This window comes from Zingiber officinale, chromosome 2B (genome assembly GCF_018446385.1).
Source record: "Zingiber officinale cultivar Zhangliang chromosome 2B, Zo_v1.1, whole genome shotgun sequence".
NCBI lineage: Eukaryota > Viridiplantae > Streptophyta > Magnoliopsida > Zingiberales > Zingiberaceae > Zingiber > Zingiber officinale.
In genome coordinates, this window is record NC_055989.1 from 134,285,336 (window position 1) to 134,310,556 (window position 25,221).

Consider the following 25,221-nt stretch of genomic DNA (forward strand, 5'->3'; position numbering starts at 1 on the left):
TTCCTTCGTATTAATCTAGAGACGAATTGACGTGGACGTTGAGATAAACAAAGTGCATTTATGCCATATATATGGTTGATAATTGACGACCAAATTCTAATAAGGACTAACAAGTAGCAAAATTTCAATTATCAATATAATATAATAAAAAACAAATCATTATTTTAAAAACAATATAAAATTTTATTTTAATATAGTTTTTAAAAATATATACTCCCTATTTTTCGCTTTCATAACAAAATATCCTAGTTTTAAAAAAACATCCAAATAATGTCTCATTTTATTTTTATTTAAAAAATACCTTTTTCTAAAAATATTATAGTAGATTCTAAAAAAAACTGTTATACTCTAAAATTGCTCTTATTTCATTACAATTATTGAATACTTTTTTAATTTGGAAGTATTTTAACCTGATTAAATTTATTTTTATATTAATATAATATTTTTGATAAAAAAATATTATATATATAGCAATTTTAATTTAAATGGTTAACTATTGGAATAAGAGTGTTTGTACGATAAAAAAATAAGATAAGATTCTGTTGTTGTTGTTTTATCTTATATTTTAAGATCTTTTAACCTCTGTTTACTGATGTATGGAAAGTAAAATTAGGGAAAAAAATTTGTTCACGCGGAATTTCATTTTTTTTGCTTTTTACTTTATCAAAAATTTACTTAAATGTCCATCTACCCTCCACCGTGACAAAGCTAGGTCTTATTTTCCCTCTTTCATTATTCTTCATTTTTTTTTCTTGATTCCTGTTTTATCTTCCGTCCACACCTCCAAATAAACAATTTACGGCCTGCTTGGTTAAACGTCCACACCTCCAAATAAACAATTTACGGCCTGCTTGGTTAAAGGGAGTTGACCAAGGGAAAGGGTATGGGAAACATGTGGTCTGTTTGGTAAGTGGGTTTGTTTACTGAACAGTCACTCCCATATACTAGGTTATGAGTTTTCTCCAATCCCCAGCAAATTTCATTCCCGATCCCGATTTAGCCGCCTGCTTTCCTCCCTCCATCTGCCCTATTTCTTTTCTTCTCCCATCCAAATCGCCACAACTCTTCCCGACCAGTTCTCGCCGTTGTCCTCACTGTGACTCCACCCTCTCGGCGACGCATTGGTGAATGTCGTTCCTCACCGCGAGTTTTCCTCAACGTGTTCTCGCCATAGCTCTTCCCTCTCCTCGACGTTAGGTTTTTTCCTCGACGTCGACCTCGTCGGGAATCTTCCTTCCCCGTGACGTGTTCTCGCCGTGACTCTTCCCTCTCCTCGACCAGTTCCTCGCCAGGTGAGCTATCTCCTAACCAGGCATCTTTTTTTTTGCGATCTTGATTTTGTTCTGATTTTGGTCTGCTCTTGATCTAAGCAGAACAAGTTGTTCTGCTAGTTGTTCTTTCAAGTCATTTTAGGTATTTTTATTTTTGTCTCAATCTTTCTATTTAGTTGCCTTGGCATTTAACCAAGTAAAATGAATTATTTTCTTTGTAGTCTTCTACACATGCTGCTCATCAGCATGTATTTGTTTTCCACTCATATGAATGTTCTTCCATGTTATCTTTTTGCCATTTGCAACTTTGTCAATGTTCTTCCACTCATAGCGTTGCCCGTTGCCTTGGCATTTTTTGTTTTCGATCTTGATCTTTATATGATATTGATCCTTTAGAAGAAGAATATTTTTAGTAGCTCTTCTTATGAAGAAGAATATGGAAAACAGAACTTAAAACACATGGTTATTTGATTTATAGGGAAGATGCACCTTGAGAGATTTGCTTGCAATATATGATGCCCATCATTTGTTTCTTGTTTTAAAAATGGTTACCAATTTGCTTGTTACTAATGATGCTTGTACAACCTTCCAATCCAGAAGTTACAATTACTTGCTGGATTTTTTTTATGTAGATCAAATGGCTCGCCTTCCTATTACCGAACAACAGCGAAAACTAAAGAAACTATTATTGCTTCAACAAACAACCAACAATATGTTGGTCTTGTTATTTGCTCTATATTATGTACTCATTTGTTCATACCTTCGAGATAATGTTCGTCATATCAAAACAAAAGAAGAAAAAAGAGTCAATCGAATGAGATGGATGTGTAGATTGACAATGGATTGTGATTCCGCTTGCATTAGTCAACTTCTCATGGATAGAGCAACCTTTAGGATATTGTGTGATATGGTAGCAAACATTGGAGGACTAAAACCCACTAAGAACACATCCATAGAGGAGGTTGTAGCAATGTTCATATATACCTTGGCTCATCACAAAAAAAGTAGAACAATTAGCCTACTTTTTTACCGTAGTACAAAAACAGTGAGTCGACAATTTCATCAAGTTCTTAATGCAATTTTAAAATTATATCCTACTTTGCTCAAGAAGCCAGAACCTATTACTCAGGATTGTCAAGATGAGAAGTGGAAATGTTTTCAGGTACTTTTTACATCTAAAATCAACTTTAATACATGTTTTTTTTAAAAAATAAGTGCTAATCGTATAATTGTTAACTTTGTAGGGATGCTTAGGAGCATTAGATGGAACATTAATTAAAGTTACACCTCCTATAGAAGATAAACCTCGTTATCGCACTAGAAAAGGGTGTATTTCAACAAATGTATTAGGTGTTTGTTGCCCAAACATGCAATTCATATATGTATTGCCTGGTTGGGAAGGATCAGCACATGATGGTCGTGTGCTTCGAGATGCGATATCAAGACCGCATGGTCTAAGGGTCCCTCGAGGTACATTTGCGTTGTAATGTATACTATGAATTTTATTTTTTAATGTTACTAAACAATTCCATTTATTATTCAACAATAAAGGTTGTTATTACTTGGTTGACTCTGGATATTGCAATGCAAATGGATTTCTTGTCCCATACCGAGGACAACAATATCATCTAAAAGAATTTGATGGCCATCGACTGGAGACACCAGAGGAATACTTCAACATGAAGCATTCCAAGGCTAGGAATGTTATAGAAAGATGTTTTGGGTTGTTAAAGGGGAGATGGAAGATTCTTGCATCACCATCATTTTTCTCCATTCAAACCCAAATTCGGATTATCATGGCATGTTGTCTCATGCATAATTTGATTCGCAAGTTTATGAGCTTTGATCCACAAGAGTCACTTATAGCAGATGAGGAAGAGAAATATGACGGGGGAAGTGACGATGAAGAAGTAGAGTATATTACACAAATTAATCCAAGCAATGAGTGGTCATCATTTAGAAATAATATGACAACTAATATGTATAACACATGGTCCACTAGACATAGTGACAATGTTAGTGATTGAGTTCTATTTTGTAAGCATGTTATAACAATTACGTGTTCTGATTTTATATATGTATTTGAATGGTACTAGTTGTACTCACATTATAAGATTCATATATTGGTATATTTATGTGGTGTTTTGTTTTATATGTATACTCGACATTATAAGATTTATCCATTAGTCATTACTAATGATTAAAAAAGTTCCTTTATGCCAATATGATATTTCTTACACTATCAGCTTTTTTGTTAGGATGACTACAATTACTCCATCAATTGCACGTGGAAGAGTGAAAAATAAACAATATTGGACGGATGAGGAGGTGGAAGTGTTGGTTGACGCTCTCATAGAACTGGCTTCCGATCCTTTGTGGAAGGTAGATACTGGTTTTAAAAATGGTTATATGGTTCAAATACACAAAATGGTATTGGGTAAGATTCCAAGTTTCAATAAAATAGTTATTCCTCATATTGAATCCAAGATCAAATATCTTAAAACCAAGTACAATCCCCTCTCTGAGATGTGTATGCAAAGTGGGTGTTAGTGGGATGACGTGGAGCACAAGATTAACTGTGGAAAAAATGAATGGTGTCTGGTAAGAGCTTTGTATGCATCGATCATTTTTTAAGATAGTACTGTAGTGATTATTTCTCATAATAGCAGTACATTTTCTAAAACATTATTTTTTATTTTGTACCTCTGTTTGTATTATTTTGTGTAGACTCACCCCAATGCTGTTGGATTGAGGGATTTTAAATTTCCATATTTGCGCAAACTGGACATTGTGTGGGGAAAGGACAGAGACACGGGACTTAGTGCTGAAGATGTGGTTGATGCAAGCATGGATTCTAATTGGCAAAAGAATTTGAATGTGAGTTCTTCCTCGGACAATGAAGATGAACCTGTTTTGGACATCCTATCACAAGGCTCACCTTCGAGTTCGTCATGTAACAATGGATCAAAAAAGAGAAAAAAACTTTCACCAAGAAGGGAAAGTTTTTACAAGAAAAAGAAAGCAACAACACCCCAACAAACCATTGACTCGAGATTGGACAACTTTACTAATAAGTTTGAGGCCATTTGCGATCAAATGACAACACAATATGCTACTATTACAAATGCTTTGATTGCAGAGTCTAAGCCAGAATCCTTAGGTGGTGAAAAAATGCAGGAGGTTATTGCTGAACTACTTAATATTGGCATATCTCCAATGGATGTTTGTAGGGTTGCTGAAATTTGTTACAATGACCCTGCCAAAGTTCAAGTTATGTTTGCATTGCCAAGCCATTTGCGGCGATCCTATGTGCTTGGATTTATCTATCCATCTTCTATCCCATGAAACATGTGTGGATTCATGTTTTTTTTGTTGATGTTAAATAACTAGGTTATTTTGCATTGCATTCGGTATTTTTGAAGTTGTAATATTGTAGTTAGGCGCATGCAATATTGTGTTAACCTAGTTATATTGTATGTCAGTAAAAATATTTTGTAATATTAGGCATCCGCTAGACAAAAACTTATATCAATGCTGCAACTTTAGCACTTGCTAATTCAGATTCTGTTTTATTTTGATGAAGTTATTGTTGGCATATATTATGTGTGAAATTTATTGTTTGTTGGCTTTCGGATGGTGCAGGAAAGAGAATGAGGGAGCTCTGCTGAGCTGGTAATGGAATTCATTGAGATTGGTGTGACTTTGTTTAAGTTTGTTTTGCAGTGCTTGATTTTTATCTGGTGTTGGTGAATATGGCCTCTGGTGTATGAATTTCTTGTGTATGAGATGTGGTATGTTGTGTTTTGTGTGCAAGTGTAGGTGTTTTTAAGTTTATAGGTTGATGTTTGGAGATTTCTTTAGGGAAGTGACTGTAATGATGCAGGTTTTTGGGTTCTCAAAAGATCTCTATTGTCATTGGATTTGTTGATATTTGGATATTTTTATATGTGGCATTTGGTGTTGTTGGCTTTTGACTTTTGGATGGTGTATCTCATTTATTTTTCTTATACTGTAACGGCGAAGAAATGAAGCTATTATTTGGTGAGCTATTTGGTTTGAAGCTGTGTGTGACGCTGATGTTCTTATTTTGAGGTTATGATCTGATCTTGCTTGGTTAGAACCATGGAATGGGAATGACATTGGGATTGATAGAAGTAGAGAATGGGAATGAATATGATTGATAGAAGTGTGCTGTTTGGTTCGTATTAGGAAATCATTACCATTGCCATAGATGGTGTTTGGTTTGCTAATGAAAGAATTTCAATATCAATATATATGTTACCTATATTTTATTTACTTTTCAACATGAAATGTATATGTTACCTATACAAATTATTCATTAGATGAAATAAATATTTCCAAATATCAGAAATGACACCAGCTACAAAACCCAGAGCATACAAAGATCAGATCATAACCTCAAAATAAGAACATCAGCGTCACACACAGCTTCAAACCAAATAGCTCACCAAATAATAGCTTCATTTCTTCACCGTTGCAGTATAAGAAAAATAAATGAGATACACCATCCAAAAGTCAAAAGCCAACAGCACCAAATGCCACATATAAAAATATCCAAATATCAGCATATCCAATGACAATAGAGATCTTTTGAGAATCCAAAAATCTGCATCATCACATCCACTTCCCTAAAGAAATCTCCAAACATCAACCTATAAACTTAAAAACACCAACACTTGCACACAAAATACAACATAGCACATCTCATACACAAGAAATTCATACACCAGAGGCCATATTCACCAACACCAGATAAAAATCAAGCACTGCAAAACAAACTTAAACAAAGTCACACCAATCTCAATGAATTCCATTACCAACTCAGCATAGCTCCCTCATTCTCTTTCCTGCACCATCCGAAAGCCAACAAACAATAAATTTCACACATAATATATGCCAACAGTAACTTCATCAAAATAAAACAGAATCTGAATTAGCAAGTGCTAAAGTTGCAGCATTGATACAAGTTTTTGTCTAGCCGATGCCTAATATTACAAAATATTTTTACTGACGTACAATATAACTAGGTTAACACAATATTGCATGCGCCTAACTACAATATTACAACTTCAAAAATACCGAATGCAATGCAAAATAACCTAGTTATTTAACATCAAAAAAAAAAAAACATGAATCCACACATGTTTCATGGGATAGAAGATGGATAGATAAATCCAAGCACATAGGATTGCCACAAATGGCTTGGCAATGCAAACATAACTTGAACTTTGTCAGGGTCATTGAACAAATTTCAGCAGCCCTACCAACATCCATTGGAGATATGCCAATATTAAGTAGTTCAGCAATAACCTCTTGCATTTTTTCACCACCTAAGGATTCTGGCTTAGACTCTGCAATCAAAGCATTTGTAATAGTAGCATATTGTGTTGCCATTTGATCGCAAATGACCTTAAACTTATTGGTAAAGTTGTCCAATCTCGAGTCAATGATTTGTTGGGGTGTTGCTGCTTTCTTTTTCTTGTAAAAACTTTCCCTTCTTGGTGAAAGTTTTTTTTCTCTTTTTCGATCCATTGTTTCATGACGAACTCGAAGGTGAGCCTTGTGATAGGATGTCCAAAACAGATTCATCTTCATTGTCCGAGGAAGAACTCACATTCAAATTCTTTTGCCAATTAGTATCCATGCTTGCATCAACCACATCTTCAGCACTAAGTCCCGTGTCTCTGTCCTTTCCCCACACAATGTCCAGTTTGCGCAAATATGGAAATTTAAAATCCCTCAATCCAACAGCATTGGGGTGAGTCTACACAAAATAATACAAACAGAGATACAAAATAAAAAATAATATTTTAGAAAATGTACTGCTATTATGAGAAATAATCACTACAGTACTATCTTAAAAAATGATCGATGTATACAAAGCTCTTACCAGACACCATTCATTTTTTCACAGTTAATCTTGTGCTCCACGTCATCCCACTGACACCCACTTTGCATACACATCTCAGAGAGGGGATTGTACTTGGTTTTAAGATATTTGATCTTGGATTCAATATGAGGAATAACTATTTTATTGAAACTTGGAATCTTACCCAATACCATTTTGTGTATTTGAACCATATAACCATTTTTAAAACCAGTATCTACCTTCCACAAAGGATCGGAAGCCAGTTCTATGAGAGCGTCAACCAACACTTCCACCTCCTCATCCGTCCAATATTGTTTATTTTTCACTCTTCCACGTGCAATTGATGGAGTAATTGTAGTCATCCTAACAAAAAAGCTGATAGTGTAAGAAATATCATATTGGCATAAAGGAACTTTTTTAATCATTAGTAATGACTAATGGATAAATCTTATAATGTCGAGTATACATATAAAACAAAACACCACATAAATATACCAATATATGAATCTTATAATGTGAGTACAACTAGTACCATTCAAATACATATATAAAATCAGAACACGTAATTGTTATAACATGCTTACAAAATAGAACTCAATCACTAACATTGTCACTATGTCTAGTGGACCATGTGTTATACATATTAGTTGTCATATTATTTCTAAATGATGACCACTCATTGCTTGGATTAATTTGTGTAATATACTCTACTTCTTCATCGTCACTTCCCCCATCATATTTCTCTTCCTCATCTGCTATAAGTGACTCTTGTGGATCAAAGCTCATAAACTTGCGCATCAAATTATGAATGAGACAACATGCCATGACAATCCGAATTTGGGTTTGAATGGAGAAAAATGATGGTGATGCAAGAATCTTCCATCTCCCTTTAACAACCCAAAACATCTTTCTATAACATTCCTAGCCTTGGAATGCTTCATGTTGAAGTATTCCTCTGGTGTCTCCAGTCGATGGCCATCAAATTCTTTTAGATGATATTGTTGTCCTCGGTATGGGACAAGAAATCCATTTGCATTGCAATATCCAGAGTCAACCAAGTAATAACAACCTTTATTGTTGAATAATAAATGGAATTGTTTAGTAACATTAAAAAATAAAATTCATAGTATACATTACAACGCAAATGTACCTCGAGGGACCCTTAGACCATGCGGTCTTGATATCGCATCTCGAAGCACACGACCATCATGTGCTGATCCTTCCCAACCAGGCAATACATATATGAATTGCATGTTTGGGCAACAAACACCTAATACATTTGTTGAAATACACCCTTTTCTAGTGCGATAACGAGGTTTATCTTCTGTAGGAGGTGTAACTTTAATTAATGTTCCATCTAATGCTCCTAAGCATCCCTACAAAATTAACAATTATATGATTAGCACTTATTTTAAAAAAAACATGTATTAAAGTTGATGTTAGATGTAAAAAGTGTTCTTAACGGTCCAGAATACAAACTACTGTTATCATTACGATACAAACTTTGCCGCCATTCCAATACATGGAAAACTCTTTAAAGGTTCATAAGGAATTAATTGCATGCTAATTTCCAATAAAATTAAACATTCTATGATGATAGTCATATTATCGTTAATGAGTTTCTCACAAATTCTTTAAATATTACTTTAAGTAATTTTGCTTGAATTGCTTCCCATCTTCTAAAGCAAGATGATTAATTATTTAAGAATCTCTCTAAAAGCATCATATATAAAGTAGTATACGCAGATTGAACGCTAATATAAATTGAGAAAGGAAAAAAATTATGCAAGTGAAATTAATGACCGATAAATAAATAATATCTATGTAATAAGAATTAATTTTACAAAAATTGAACTCTGCACGTCAAGTTATGCTTCTAATTCTTATCCAAATTTCAAAAACTCAATTTCTGTGCATCTAAGGGGCCGTTTGATTCTTTCCTAGGAATAGAAATCGGAATGAGAATCATAGTATTGTGGAATGGGAATGGGTATGAACATGAATATCACTCTTAAAAACAATGTTTGGTTAGTTGAATATTTTCTATCGGAATAAATCAAAATTTCCTTTTTTAACCTTAAAGCAAAATAAGAGAAAATTAGATGTAAGAGAAAAATATGATGAGAGAGAAAGTGTGATAGAAAATAATAAAGAGAGAGAAAATGTGATAAAAGAAAATAAGGAAAGAGAGTGTGATGGGAGAGAGCATAATAAGAAAAGATGAGAGAGAAAATATGATGAGAGAGGATGAAGAGAGAAAAAGTATAATGAGAAAAAAATGAGGAGAGAGAGTGTGATGGAAGAGATTGAGGAAAGAGAAAGTACGATGAGAGAGAAAGTGTGATGAGAGAGAAAATATAATAAGGAAAAAAGAGGAAAGCGAATGTGATGGGAGAGATTGAGGAGAGAAAAAGTATGACGAGAAAGAAAGCATGATGAGAGAGAAAGTATGTTGAGAAAAAAGGGAAGAGTGTGATGGGAGAGATTGAGGAGAGAGAAAGTGTGCTCCTAACCCACTAATTCTCAACCCAATTTTAATGTTAAATATTTATAATTTGAATTATTAACTATTAAGAAATATTTTAGAATAGCATAAATAAAAAAATTCCATTTTTTATTAAATATTATTATTAAAATGAGTAGTGGCGGAGCATACGTAAGAAGAGATTAGCGCGAGAAGCAGAGCATAGTAGCAATTGTTTTACCAAAATGTATACCGTCCTAGTTATTCGTCCATCTGTGGGCCTCGGTGCTTGCTTCGATCGTTGCCGTGAAAGTGCATCATATAAAAACGTCGTTTCAGATTTATGGCCTCGCTTGCGCTCGATTACCATCACTGCCGTTGAACAGCCGCACCGGCTGCTTCGTCCCTCGGGCCAAGTAATCAGCGGTCTTTGTGTTTCTCGCTGGTGTTTTCTGTGATGTTAGGGTTCCTGGTAACTGAGAATTATTCATATTTCTTTGGATTTTGGTACTGGATCTCGCAGACCTTAGCACTTGGGCCAGCTAGGTGAAATAGATGAGATTTTCATTCTTTTTTTTCCCTCGATTTTCTTCTAGATTCTGTAGTTCAAACTTTGCCTTCTCTACACAAATATCTGTGGATGATGATGCTGTAAGGATGCTTCGGTAGAACTGCCCTACAGGACAAATCTTTCGTGGAATCTCTCAAAGACCTTAAATTTTGTTGCGTAGATCCCTCAAGTCACTCTGTCCTCCTTGGTTTCTCTAGTGCATGGGATGCGATGCCTCCTGGGGTGCGCCTAGAAACAGACAGATGGAGCGCTGCGGCTACTCTAGCAGAGAGTGCAACATTTTCTTTTTTTTTTTTAGGGGTCAAATTTGGGAGAAAAAGGGATGTTGGGGAAGGAGATGATGATAGTAGTTCGTTAGGAGGAATGAGCAAAGAGGGATTATTTGTACACTTTGTCATGAACGTAGAGTAGCACAACTTAGGGGGTGTTTGGTTTAGGGGAATAAGAGTGGGGAATGAGAATAACAATTATTGATTGTCATTGTTGATATTTGGATTACAAGAATGGAAATACAAACAAGGGAATGAATCCTTATACTTGGGTAATGACTCATTCCCATGTCTCCCTCCTTCAATGAGCCATTACCCTATTTTCAACAATCAAAATATTGCCTTATTCCAAAAATACCCTTAATCCAAAACTAAAATTCCCCCCCCCTTAGTATTAAATATCAAAATATATTTGTTTAATTTTTCTTTCATATCACTTTCTCTCTCATTGTTCTCTTTCATCAAATTTTCTCTCTCATTTTATCACATACTTTCTCTCTCCTTAATCTCTTCCATCATACTCTCTTTCCTTTTTTTTCTGATCACACTTTCTCTCTCATCATACTTTCTCTCTCCTCAATCTCTCTTATCATACTCTCTTTTCTTTTTTTTCCTCAACACTTTTTCTCTCATCATTCTTTCTTTCTCATCACACTTTCTCTCTCCTCAATCTCTCCCATCACACTCTTCCCTTTTTTCTCAACATACTTTCTCTCTCATCATGCTTTCTCTCTCGTCATACTTTTTTTCTCCTCAATCTCTCCCATCACATTCGCTTTCCTCTTTTTTCCTTATTATATTTTCTCTCTCATCACACTTTCTCTTTCATCGTACTTTCTCTTTCCTCAATCTCTTCCATCACACTCTCTCTCCTCATTTTTTTTTTCATTATACTTTTTCTCTCTTCATCCTCTCCCATCATATTTTCTCTCTCATCTTTTCTTATTATGCTCTCTCCCATCACACTCTCTTTCCTTATTTTCTTTTATCATATTTTTTTTCTCTTTATTATTTTCTATCACACTTTCTCTCTCATCATATTTTTCTCTCACATTTAACTTTCTCTCACATCTAATTTTCTCTTATTTTGCTTTAAAGTTAAAAAAGGAAATTTTGATTTATTCCGATAGAAAATATTCAACTAACCAAACATTGTTTTTAAGAGTGATATCCATGTTCATACCCATTCCCATTTCACAATACTATGATTCTCATTCCGATTTCTATTCCTAGGAAAGAATCAAACGACCCCTTAGATGCACAGAAATTGAGTTTTTGAAATTTGGATAAGAATTAGAAGCATAACTTGACGTGCAGAGTTCAATTTTTGTAAAATTAATTCTTATTACATAGATATTATTTATTTATCGGTCATTAATTTCACTTGCATAATTTTTTTCCTTTCTCAATTTATATTGGCGTTCAATCTGCGTATGCTACTTTATTTATGATGCTTTTAGAGAGATTCTTAAATAATTAATCATCTTGCTTTAGAAGATGGGAAGCAATTCATGCAAAATTACTTAAAGTAATATTTAAAGAATTTGTGAGAAACTCATTAACGATAATATCGAATATCGTAATATGACTATCATCATAGAATGTTTAATTTTATTGGAAACTAGCATGCAATTAATTCCTTATGAACCTTCAAAGAGTTTTTTCCATGTATTGGAATGGAGGCAAAGTTTGTATCATAATGATAACAGTAGTTTGTATTATGGACAGTTAAGAACACTTTTGGAGTTTTACCTAAATTTTTGAACCTAATATTGATTTTTGTGTTTCAGCATATTGTAGTTTGTAGGCTTTCTATCAAAATATTCACTTCCATTAATTTAAATTAGATGGACAAAGAAATATGAGACAATTCTGGTTTTTTACATCTTATCATTTAAGAAAGTCTCTATATCTTGTGGAATATTAAAAAAAGCATGGAAACATCTATGTGGCAGCCTCAAGATAAGAGATAAACACTTTATGTTATTCCAGCTGTATATTGTCATAGGATTCACCCTTGTTTATTTTTATTCATTGCTGAGACATACTTCAATTGTAGCACTGAATTAAATGCTATTGCATTTTTCCCAAATAATTCCTTCAATTCAAGCTTGCACATGAAAGGTTTAGTTCACCACATTCCTCAAAGGAATTGATCTTCTAAAACCCAAATTTTCTCTCAACGTCATCGATCAACCTTCAATATGATCATAGTTTGATGTCAATATGCTACTTCTTGATGTCTGAATATGCTAATATTTAGATATTGCTTATTATGAGAACTATTATGTAGTGACCATCAGTAATTTCTGCACTCACCTTGTGTGTTCTCAAATAGCTTTATCAATTCACTAATGGTGTATGGAGAATGTGACTGTGCATTACAACTTAGTTCTTTCGTATACTGTATTTGAAGCAACTACTGCAATGGAAGATCTGAAAGCAGCACTGAATGAGCACGTTGATCTTGTGTCTGATCTCTTTGAAAAGTTCTCTGCCGAACTTCGTAGTGGATTTGGACCAGCAGTTGATAACTTCATTGGTTTCTTTCATGCAATTGATTGGAAGGTGTGTTTCTTTAACCTAAACAATACCATGCATTTGTTGCACTGCTGCCTTTGTTTGGTTGTATCCTTCTGAGACATCTTCAATATGATATCAAGTCTAGATCTTAGGAAGTTAGGAAAGAAACATGAATTTGGGAAGACATTTATTGTCAGAATTTCATTGAATTTGATTGGATTTTTTTTTTTTTTGCAATTCATGTTCTAGATCTTTAGATTTGTTACCCTAAGACATAAGAATTCAGTGCGTGTTGAAAAAACTATCTATTGAATATTTTTTCTGGATCTGATGCAAAACCAGTAAAGGGAGAAGGGAAAGGAGGAGAGAACATAGTGAGAATGATTAAATTTTATATTGAGAAGTATGGTCTGTTTATTACATTGAGAGTCCAATATCTTGGATTGCCACCACTATATAATTAAGTTACTAAATGTTAGATGCCTAGATACATTGGAGTTATTGGATCATTTATGATTCGAAGGTAGACCAGAGGGAAGGTATTGCGATCTGTCTCAAATTCCTTTTAGTTTGAAATGTGATTGAAAACATCTGTTTGTTCAAACTGGATTCTTTTCATTTAAACTGGATTTGGCTGACAATTTTATACTTTATAAATACATTCTGATCCAATGGACTGTTTGAGGGTCTAGGGGAGGTCAGTGTGATATGGATGTTTGCAAGATCAAGGCCCTTTTTTTGTTTGGAGAGAAAAGTGAGAATATCATGTAAATGCTATTGTCTTCTCGGGAAGAAACTTTAAAAAAAAGATTAACCAGGTCAGGTAACGTCGAACTTGGGATGATCGGCTTGGTTCTATGGAAGTTTTTCACCGGCCGCTAGGGTAAATCGGGGAAATGTACATGGAGGCCCATCCTGATAGCCAACATTCTCATGTCCGCTACCCATTAAAGAGAAAAATTCCCAATAATATGCCATAACTGCATTTCGAATTCTAAATCCCTGATCTATCACTGGAAGGCCTAACCATGACACCCGGGCTCTAGGAAGAAACTTAAGAAAGAATAGAAAGTGGAGAAATTAAATTGACTTATTTTCTTTTCATCGTTAACTTCCCAAACTGGGAAGAAAACGGGAAAGACTAAATCTTTGTACACTTTTACAGTTAGCTCATCATTTATTCTTTTGCAGCCAAGTTCTTCCTCTTACCCTAATCTCCTCTGCTTCTCCCCTGCCCTTTTTTACCTTCTTCCCCATTCTCTCCCTCTTTTAGTTTCTCCACTCTCTACCTCATTAATAGTGTTCTTGTGTTGTTTGAACTAGGAGAAAATAGATTGTGTAAGAAGAACAATAGAGAAGAGGGATATTATTGGCCATTCTTAACCTCTGCCAAAGATATAGAAAAGAGTATAGCTCTGTTTAGAAATTTGCTTTCCTCACACTTGCAGAAAACAATAAAGGTGATGCTTTGGTTTAAGCTTTGTGACAGATATATTGTTTCATTTCTGATGATAGTTATTTCAGTGAATTTTATATGGATTAGTAGCAACAGTTAGATGCAAGTATTTTTTTTAATAACATTTTGTTTCTATGGTAGCATTCTTAAATGATTAGTCAAATTTATTCAATTGTTAGATTCATATTTTTAAATGCCAAAATGAAATTGAGATACTTATTGTTGTTGTATTCAAATTGTTTGGTTTCCGATTTTAAAATGCTTTCAAACTCTGATAATCTTTCTTTATCAGATTGGTAAATGTAAGGCATAGCTAGATTTTTCAATCAAACAGATTTACAAAATTTTGTAAAGAAATCATACTAATCTGATATCTTTGAAGATTAGGAGAATCATGTAAATATGAAATAGAAAATTAATTATGATTAACATGAATTTAAGAAGAGACAGTGGTAAGTATGAAGCCATAACAACAACTTATTTACATCCTTAAGCCCATGGATTTGCTATGCTCTGGATGTGCCACTTGGTTCTGCACCTTTTATTCTCTTCTTTATAGATTCACTGAATTTTACTTCCCTAGCTTAATTCATGAAGAAATTGCAGCATTTTGCTTCATCACTATCTCATATTACTTCAGAAGCATGTTTCTATTAGGCTCTCTTATCTAATGTCACTTTGTCATTTATCCTTCATATATAACATAATATACCCAAATTCGTTTTTATTTTAAAATTTAATAAATATCCACTTTTATGTTCCTGCTGATAACTCTACATTTTCCTTTACTTGCAGGAGCCTTGGTTGATATGCTTATTAGCTTTCCATTTTATTTTGCTGCTTACAACTTTATTGTCTAGGAAAAATGTGAATTTCCAACTATTCCTGTCTCTTCTTGCATGTAAGTAGTTTCCATGCTCTTGCCAACTTGTGACTACCACTACTAGGTTTATTTGAATTTGTCCAGTTTCAGTTTTGTTAACAGTATATACTGAACTTCGATGCCAGATAATCTGGACTTTCTTCTTATGTTTTTTGCTACTTTCCTTGCATCAACCTTTTATATTCAACAGGACCAAGAGAAATGACCTTAGTGTCTTGTTTATAATAGCCATTCGCAATGATTGTCTCACCTGAACAAGATCTAATTGTTATTTTGAAATGAATAAAGAATCTCCAAAGGCTGATAAATGAATTAGACTATTTTATTCATTTTTTTTATAATATGCAATATGTTAAGGGTAAATTGCAATAACCTTTTTGGTGCAGCACAAGGGAGAACAAACTCATAGAACTCACAAAGAGAACAGAATTGAATTGTATTAAAACTGAAGATGATTAAATAAGAGGGATTGGGGCTTGTTTTAGAGACTCCAACAATGACTTAGTTATAAATAATTTATTCCATACAAACTTGCTGATAGAAAAACTAACTCTAAAATAACTTCTTCTTAAACTAAATCTAAATTTGCATAGGTTGTTATGACAAAATAAAATCTTTTAAATTCTAAAAAGATGTGTTATCATCATCATCTTCTCTTTAGTTGGCTTTTCATGAGCATAAGGAAAAAATTGGATTGTCAATTTTATTCATTATCTTTTCTTAGTCATCCCTCCCAATGAATGAGGGCTTATTATATCTTCTTCTTTGCTTTTCTACCTAGGGAATCAAGTTTCATATGCTCAAGAAAGAGGGAGAAGTCGGGCTTGCAAAAACGAAAGCAAGCAAGAGGGAGAAGAAGTTGAGTCTACATAATAGGGAGTTTGAGTTTGCAAGAGACTTTAATGCAAGTGTTCTCTCATAATTGGTGGACTGCAACTACTCTTGTAGATCAACAAAAGGAAGGAGGTTAGCTACAATGGATTTGGCAGTGGGGAGTTGGAAGAGCTTTGCCTATTTGGATGTGCAGGAGGTAGTCAACTGATGACAAAGTGGTAGTCTGTCGGTGATGGTTACAAAGAAAGAAGCTTCACTTATTATTATTATTATTATTATTTAGTTTTTGTTGTTGTGGAATCAAGGAGGAAGGGTGGTGGAGGATTTATGGTGTGACTTGATTGTTGATGAGCAAGGAGTTCCCTCCTTCATATAGAGGGGCTAGGAGCAATCCTTTGATGCTAATATGAGCTATGGGGGGCATGCAGAATAGATCGAGTGGAGGGAAAAGATGGTGTGGCTAGAGGAGATTTGGGAGAGAAGGGACGAGTCGAAAGGATTTGAAAATGTGGGATGAATCATGAGAGGCATCTATGATGGTATTTGAGGAGATGATGGAACAGGAGGTGGGTTGGACTTTGAGTTGAGTGGGGTTGCAAATGGGTGTAGGGTGGAGTGTTGGGTTATGACCTCCTCAATTACAAATGTGGAGAGGAAGCAAAAAGTCAAATGTTGAGTCAATAAAAAACTCAAATTCGACTATGATAACACTTGATGCAATACTGAGGAAAGCAAACTCACATTGTGAGGAAAATTACGAAAGGGGTTGGGGCTCCAACAATAGCCTAAATTTATGTTATAAATAACCTATTCATGACAACCTTACTAATAGAATAAACCTACTGGCTTATTCTTTTAAATAAGATCTAAATTTATTTTACTAGTCCTCAAGAATTTTAAGTCAAATGAAAATTTTCATAATTATTGTTTGGGCAAAAATCAAAAGGATACCCCTAGTTATCATATTTGTCAAAGAGGACACCCTTCATTTTTAAAAGGTCAAAATAGCACTCCTTGTTTCGAGTATTGTTGATAGTTTGCAAAATCGTGATTCTATGCAGGATCGGATCATAGAATCATACCATCCTACCAACAATCCTTAAAATTTTATAGTATATGATTAATAATTAGAAAAAAAATATTTTAAAAGGTTATTTGCATATAAATAAATTAATAATTTTGCATATACATGCAACTGTCGATATTCATCACCACAAATGATATTAGACACCACAAATGATATTATTACCTGTATAAATTTAAATTAAATTATAATTTAACTACTATTTTAGCACATTAACACTCAACAATATTTATATTTTCATATCATAAAATGAAAGAGTATAAAATTTCAACACAATAACAATAATCACATTTAACCTTAAGAATGTTCCCTTATTTCACAAGATGGCCGATTTTAAAGACCAACAAAGTAGCTGACGTAGCGGAAGCTATTTAATTCTTTGCTTTGAATACGAACTCCAGAAACAATATTCTAAAGGTTGGTTGATTTTGCAAAATATCAAACAATATGCATCTTTGTAAAACTAACTCAAAAACAACTAAAAAGATTTAAATAGTCTCAAAACTTTAACCCTAACTCTAACTCTGCAAAAGATGAAAATAACCTAAAATATAAAATAATCTAAAAGATACAAAAAAATAAATAAAAATCTTTTGAGCCTCCGAAAAAGCTTTCAATGATGTTTTTTGAGTATGAAATCGGGCGGTTACATGTAATCCTGGTAACCAACCGTAAATCTCTAAACGAGCTTCTATTTGATATATTATAGGTTCCGTGATTCAACCTGAGTCAAAAGTTATGACTTATCTAAGCTTTGCATCAGTAGCCCCCAACAAAAATGATCTTGCTCTGATCATCTCACTCCCACCAATCCTGCTCTGATCCCACTGATGCTGCTCTGATCCTACGATCTAGGATTGCGATTTTACAAACTATAGTAGTAGCCATGGAGTAGTTGCTACAACATGTAAAATAAGAGTATTTTAGGAATAATTGACATTATTTTGACATTTTAAAAAGAAGAGGTGCTCTGTTGATGATTTTAATAACTAGGGGCGTCCTTTTAATTTTGGCCCTATTTTTTTTATTATTTTACAACACATAAGTCCACTGTCATAAGTGGTTTTAGTTAGTTAGGAACCTGTGTTAGTAAAATTATCATGTTAGCTGTGACTAGTATTTTTAATAATATAATTTAGGATTGTTAATTTCTAATCTATCATATTCTGTTTAGCTTTGATAAATCTAGATAACTTTAATAATTGATCATGCAATAGATTAGATTGTTCAATAATTTAATTAGATATTTGTAATTCTATCAATACCTTATAAGTTTATTTACCATTCACTATATTTATGTTTTATAAGAGGCACTTATAAGTCTATTTCTAAGTTTATAATTAAGTTATCATAACTTAATATATTTACATATTACAATTAAATTAGCTTATCCTATTATAACTAACCAAATTACTATTGATAATAAATTATTTAAGTTATAACTTATCTAGATTAACCATAATTGTTTTATTTAACTGATCTAAATTTATAATTTGTTTAATTATTATAAATTATGTAATTAGGGAATGGATCTAGAACCCTAATCACGCAACAACATAATTGCACATTTGTGCAGTGGCAGAATCACACCTCTAATCACACATTTGTACAACGGTGGAATTGCGCATTCATTCATGGTAAATTCACGCATTCGCTCAAATGACGAAATTGCACTTTGAGACTCTTGAACTTCATTGAACATCGAAGTCTACATCTCACTGGATTTCTCACCAAATTCCTACCTGATTACTTCATCTTCTTGATTTTTCTTTTAGATATACATCTCTTCCTCTCTACATCGCTTTTTCGCTAGTCGGTCCATCTAATAGTCATTTCTTCCCCATCCTTTCATGGTTCTAAAATTTTATCAATTTCACTATGACATAGAACGATAAAATATGAATCTCATTAGTTTCATCAAATGCCATTGATATTATGCCAGCATGGGCGGCACAATAGTGATTTGTCAATGCTGCCTAGTGTGAGGTACCATATCAAGACAGTAAATCTTGGCTGTGCCAAACTGCATGATTTCAATCACTTCTTTTCATCGCCAATCCATCCAGTTGTCATTAAGTGATGACATGGGCTATTAAAAATTGTAGTCTCAATCATCAACAATTTCAACAAAGCTTAAAAAGTTAAATTAATAATGATAAAGCCCCTACATCTTCCATCCAACTCTTGAAGCTTGGCCTGGTTGCTACCTGCATTGACACTGCCACCAGTCTGTTTAAGGCCTTGATTCTATTTGCCTTCCCTTTCCACAAAGGAGATGATGTTTGTTTGGGAATCCATGATCCTAAGTGATGGCAACATCAGATCCACCAAGGAAATTTCCGACAACCCCATTAACAGTATCTTTGATCTTATCGAGAACTTTAATGACTCCAAGGCAACTTTTTTGTTTGCATCTCTGTGTGTATCTGGAGTGAAAAGGCATGAAGATAAAATTATTGACTTAGGGGTTGATATGTCAAAAGATTAGGAAAGGAAATACTAAACACTTGAAAAATGTGAATCAAACCCAATACAAAAGACAGTCCGATTATATTGTTCTTGTGTTCACAACCATTTGTAGCATAGAATGTAGCTGTACTACACCTACAAAAAAATCTCATCTTTCTACAATGTGAGGCTGAAGCAAATTTAATTAATGATTTAAAACTAAACTCAGGTCAAGAATAACAATAACAAATGAAGATGACAGCAATGAATATCTAGATAACAGCATTACATCATTAACAATGATTGTTTGGGTTCAAAATAATGTATAAAAATCAAAAGAAGCAACATGTCAAACAGATCCACCCCAAACTACAACATGGACGAACAAGACAAGCTAGAAAGGAGTGAGTAGGATCTACCTCCACACTTGATGAGAGCTACCATGGGTGCAAACCAATAAGTAGCCAAATCTAATCACCACAAACCCCGACCATGAAGGTGGGCAACAAAATAGAGCCAATTGGGGAAGGAAAAAAAAGGCCATTTTCATATCAATGCGTATCTCAGAACCCATCACTAGAATAGCCCCAAAAGACTGGCAATGTAGAGGGAAAGATATTAGGAATAGGAAGAGTGACAAGGAGGATATAAATGTAGCAGTCAAGTTCTATGTAGCGTATGCAGAGAAGCATGACATGTATGTCCTTGCACAGGACTGATCCCAAGCATCAATGATGGCATCATGCCCAGATGTGGGCCAAGTTGCCCCTGTAGCAGCGTGTGCAGGTCCATGCAGATGGACATAGCCAAGAGGAGCTTGAACAAATAACATAATGATGTCGCTAGAGAAGGCCATGGAGTCATGCCAAGACAGGGCAAGCCGGAATGCAAGCGGTTTTATCTTTGTTATTTATCTTTAAATATTGCTAATGCAGCTGATGGCTTGGATTAAATCTGTAATTTTCAACTATCCATGTCGTCACTTAATGGCAATGAAATATAAAAGATAATGGTAGGATGGATTTGTTATGAAATTTAATTGTTATGATAGATATGTCAAAATTAAAAGGCTATGAGGGATTTTAAATATTGAATGATATGTGATAGTTTTAGTAATTTCAAACATAAGAAATATGCTAACAACATTACAAATGAAATGAAAGCAAAATTGCATGTGGATAATAAAATGTTTGGCCTGGTCACACTTTTGATAAGGCCTTAGGTAATGTGAAGTAATGTGAAAAACCAGCAGATTTGCATAGTTGAAAAATTACCCCAATCACATATTAGTAAAATGTTATATACATAAAAAACTTAATTGAAATATGTGTTCTATGTTTATTCATTTGGATTGATTGACCAAACATCTAATTGGTTTCTCTCTTTTTCAGTTTCAGGCGTTTATCTTGCTGAGAGGGTTAATAGTTTCCTAGGGAAAAGGTGGCAGAGCTTTTCCAGCCAGAACTATTTTGATCCCCATGGCGTCTTCATATCAGTACTCTGGTCTGGCCCGCTACTTGTCATTACTATACTGATTGTGGTTAGTAGCCATCCTCTCACACCAAGTACTTGCAAATGACTTTCTTTTATTTATTTATTTTGCTCATTCTTCTTTCTTGGATTGTTTCAGGTAAACACACTCTTTACACTTTGCCATCTTATGGTGAAATGGAAAAAGGCAGAACTTAGACACCGTGCTCGGGTGGGGCGTGACAAGCAAGAATAGGATAGACTCAAATCTCTTACTGTGAAACCAGTGTTGCTTCTTGATGCTAATCTTTAATTCTTGTCAGAGTTCTGAGGGCTTTGAAGAGTAGTTGAAATTAGTATTTAAAAGTGTCCCGAGACTTAAAAAGTGAACTTGAGTAACGTTGCAGCTTGACAATTTTGGGATGACATAATTTAGAGTCCAATTACTCTTTGCAGCAACTTTGTAGCCACTAAATGTTGTTGAATGTGATGAAGAACACTTTTTATATGTTTGCAAATCACACTACTTTTGCCTCATGGATGTGTTGGATTGAATTTAATAGATACATGCTCAACTTAGCCAGTGTTATTTAGAGTTTGTCTCTCATCCCTGTATCTGTTTTCTTCATTTTTCATACTTTGTGCAAAATTATTAAAAAGAAATATGTTTGATACTTGTATTAGAGAAATCTCCCAGAACTACCATTCGAACAAGTGCAAATTTCTGAAATCATCCTCACCCGGCTCAAATTCAAGGACGCTTTATTGCAGTTCAATCAACTCAGTAAATTTCTAATCATCTCAATGAGCCTAATAGAAAGCACTATGTTGGCGAGTAGAGAGTTTATAGACTCAACAACTCCAGTTGATTTAAATTTAATTTATTCGAAGGTCTCGACTTTACTCGCTTAAGTCTCTATAAGCCTATGTGAGGCTCTGAGATCGAGCTTGAGCATTAATTACAACCAAAGACCTGTGTTCCTAGGTCGAAGGCCTTCTACTAGCCACATTTACACTTTTTCAAAATACGTGAACTGAAGACTATTCAATCTCTTACAACTCATCATCTTCACGGCTTGATGTCTTGATGCCTTCCTTCCTAAAATGTCATGCTCCCAAGACTTTCACATTCTTTAAAGTCACATATCTAGAACTTCATTTACTTGCCTAAAAGCTCTGCTTCTAAAACTAAGCATCCATTAAAATATCTTATTCCATATTTCATTCTGTCAATCAAACCATGCCTTCCAAACTTAATGCACAAAAATTAGTAATACAAGCAAACCTAACTTAAACCCTTGTTATATAGTAAAACCTCTTAATCAAATCTAACCACTTTAAAGTATTGTTGTACTAATAATCATTTTTTAAATATTTGATAAATCATTTAAATTAGAAAAAAGAATCAACATAGAGTGAAAAACTCTTCATTTAAACTTTCTTTTGAAAAGGATTTTACCAATATGAGTAGAGTGAGCAAAAGATTGGTTAAACTAAATTAATTGACAGAATCAATCAAATTTGGAAGTTATGTTAGGCTTAATCAGGAATTCAATTTTTTTTTAAAAAAATCTTAATTATTTCGATTAAATTCTCTCTCCATCAATGATGTATCTCCTTTCTAGGTTGTCACTCCCAAATGGTTTATGACTTAAGATAGAAAGCATTGGCTCATTGGATCCACAAAGAGTCTTTTTTGTATGGATGTTCCATAATACTTTCGTCATAAGGGTACTATTCCAAATTTTAATTTCTCGGAAACTCAGTTCTCCTTCTCTTTGGGTATCATGGATCTCTTTATGTCACTGGCAACTTCTTATAGCCCCATAAGAAGACTTACATAATTTGATTATCTTATTTATAACTCTGGCTAATATAGAAAAGATGAATAACTAATAACATTCAACCCTTTATAGTGCTGACCTAATCAATTTAATTTTTTTTTTTTAGTAATTCAGATTTCATCTCTTCGAACCGATTAATCCTGGAGATGATGAACCCGGTCACATAGAATAATCAATTCAACTCTTGTTGCATATGATAGTATCTTGCTTTCCCAAACATTAATGTATGTTGCAAGTTTATCTATGAGAGGGGGCATAGTGCATAACTCTGAGTTTGCTTGTTGCTAAAGGCTCTCCCAAGTAATGAAACAACATAGACCCTTGAGATATTTGTGTTATAACTTAGATATCCTTCAACTATGTGCCTATAATACATGTGTAATAGCTGAATTCAATCCAAAGTCCTTTAAAGCTTAAATTAAGATGCTTACTAACACACTATCTCCCCTGACATAAGTAAAGATCATTTGCAAAGGCCAAATGCGTATTTTTTTATTTGTCTGCATTTTGGATGGTAGTTGAAATCCGACTTTACAGTTCTCAATTTTATTAGTCTAGAGAAGTGTTCCAGACAGAGTATGAAAGGAGAGGCAATATCAGATTACCTTGTTGAGTCCCCTTTTGCCTTAGAAATAACCATGAAAATATCCATTCATAAAAATGGAATAGGAGGTTGTTGTTACACATTGCATTATCCATCCTCTAAAGATTTCTAAAGCCCAAAGCATTCATGACACCATTTAGGAAATCCCAACTGACAATATCATATGCCTTTTTTAATTCCACTTTGTTCAGAGATATCCTTTTTCTAGAATATTGATGGAGCATTTCTTATGCCAAGTAAATATTCTTTGCAATACTTTTCGCCTATAAAGACCCGCTTGAGCTCGGTCAAAGATAGAGTTTAGTACTATAGATAATCTACCTACAATAATTTTAAAGATCATTTTATAGAATACATTACAACATAAACTAGGCCTATATAGACTCTTCAATTGTTTGTGCGTGATGTGACTTTAGAACTAACACCAAGGTTGTATGATTTACTAATCTTGATCTATAGTGGTGATCTATTCTCCCTTGAGTTGGATGGTTAGGATTGTAATGGATGGCCCAGATTTCTTTGGATCTTAGATGAATGACCTAGATTGATCCAGATTGGTCCTCCTCCTTGAGCCCTATCCTTGAGCTCAATTTAGGTCGATCCAACTTGAGTCGATGACCCAAATTCATGTCCTACCAAATCACATTCAAATCTTTAGACAAAATACTACAAATATGAAATAATTTGCATCAAAGCACAAGAATGAATCTAACTCATGAAATTTGAGATAGATACAAATTTAATACATGAGAAGATAAAAGAACATGAATATAAAAGCTTAAATACTGTGATAAAATACTGGTTATCAATGAGCTCCCCTTGTCTCTTTATTTATAACCTTTAAACCTAACCTTGAATAAGTTTCATACAGATGTTTTATTTAATTATTGTTGACTTAAATCTTTCTCTAATTGATTGAAATATTGATCATAAAGACTTTTTTTACTAGTTATGCCTTCAATTGATTTAATGCTATTCTAATCAACCCATATGTATTCCAGTAGGTTCAACACCTATTAATCAATTTAAGTAAATAAGATCATAAGATTATCTTCTGATTATTGTGATTCCATCCAACTCAAATCATATTTAATCAAATCAAATTCAGTCTAGTCAACTCAATACCTGCCAATAGTCTTAGATGTCTATTGCTATGATCTTATACCTCTAACATATACTATCATCAATTAACTCAAGATCTCTTTAGTTGATTTAATTCAAATAGAGAATGACTATCTAATTTACTTATATTAATCTAATCTACTAAATTTCCATTTATCTAACTCAAGTTGAAATAGAATCCCTCTATTCGCAAGTGAAATTTCTGTTAGTACCCCGTGTTAATTTTGATATGGTCAACCATGTTAAGTTAGGTTCTGTGTATTTGATCCTTGTGTCTAAGTGTGCAGGAGCTTAGGAACACAAGAAATTAAGTGGAAGACGCAGCTAGCGAGAAGGATGGCACGGGAAGGGAGCTGACGGGCTCGGTGCATCTGAGGGACGAGGTGTTGCGGAAAAGTACATCGGTGGATGAGAAGGACGTGCACGACGTTTGAGGGACGAGAAGCCGGGGAGGAAGCCTGTTCAAGGAGAAAATCAGAAGATGGGTC

At 33.9% G+C, this 25,221-nt stretch overlaps 2 protein-coding genes across 3 annotated transcripts; both read left to right on the plus strand.

Moving 5' to 3' along the window:
- The first annotated feature begins 947 nt into the window (after positions 1 to 947).
- LOC122047363 (transmembrane protein 18-like) lies at positions 948 to 21,681 on the plus strand. 2 transcript variants are annotated; one of them, XM_042608583.1, is made up of 5 exons: positions 948 to 1,292; positions 12,804 to 13,033; positions 15,240 to 15,345; positions 21,085 to 21,233; positions 21,324 to 21,681. In XM_042608583.1, exons 2-5 carry the CDS (start codon positions 12,827 to 12,829, stop codon positions 21,417 to 21,419), a joined length of 558 nt encoding a protein of 185 aa, XP_042464517.1. In that variant the 5' UTR covers positions 948 to 1,292; positions 12,804 to 12,826; the 3' UTR covers positions 21,420 to 21,681. The 2 variants fall into 2 exon arrangements, with proteins under 2 accessions (XP_042464517.1, XP_042464518.1); XM_042608584.1 differs by having other exon boundaries at positions 950 to 1,292; positions 12,882 to 13,033.
- Positions 1,307 to 3,356, plus strand: LOC122047362. Its single transcript, XM_042608581.1, has 2 exons — positions 1,307 to 2,433; positions 2,516 to 3,356. Exons 1-2 carry the CDS (start codon positions 1,816 to 1,818, stop codon positions 2,756 to 2,758), a joined length of 861 nt encoding a protein of 286 aa, XP_042464515.1. The 5' UTR covers positions 1,307 to 1,815; the 3' UTR covers positions 2,759 to 3,356.
- Positions 21,682 to 25,221: the final 3,540 nt, after the last annotated feature.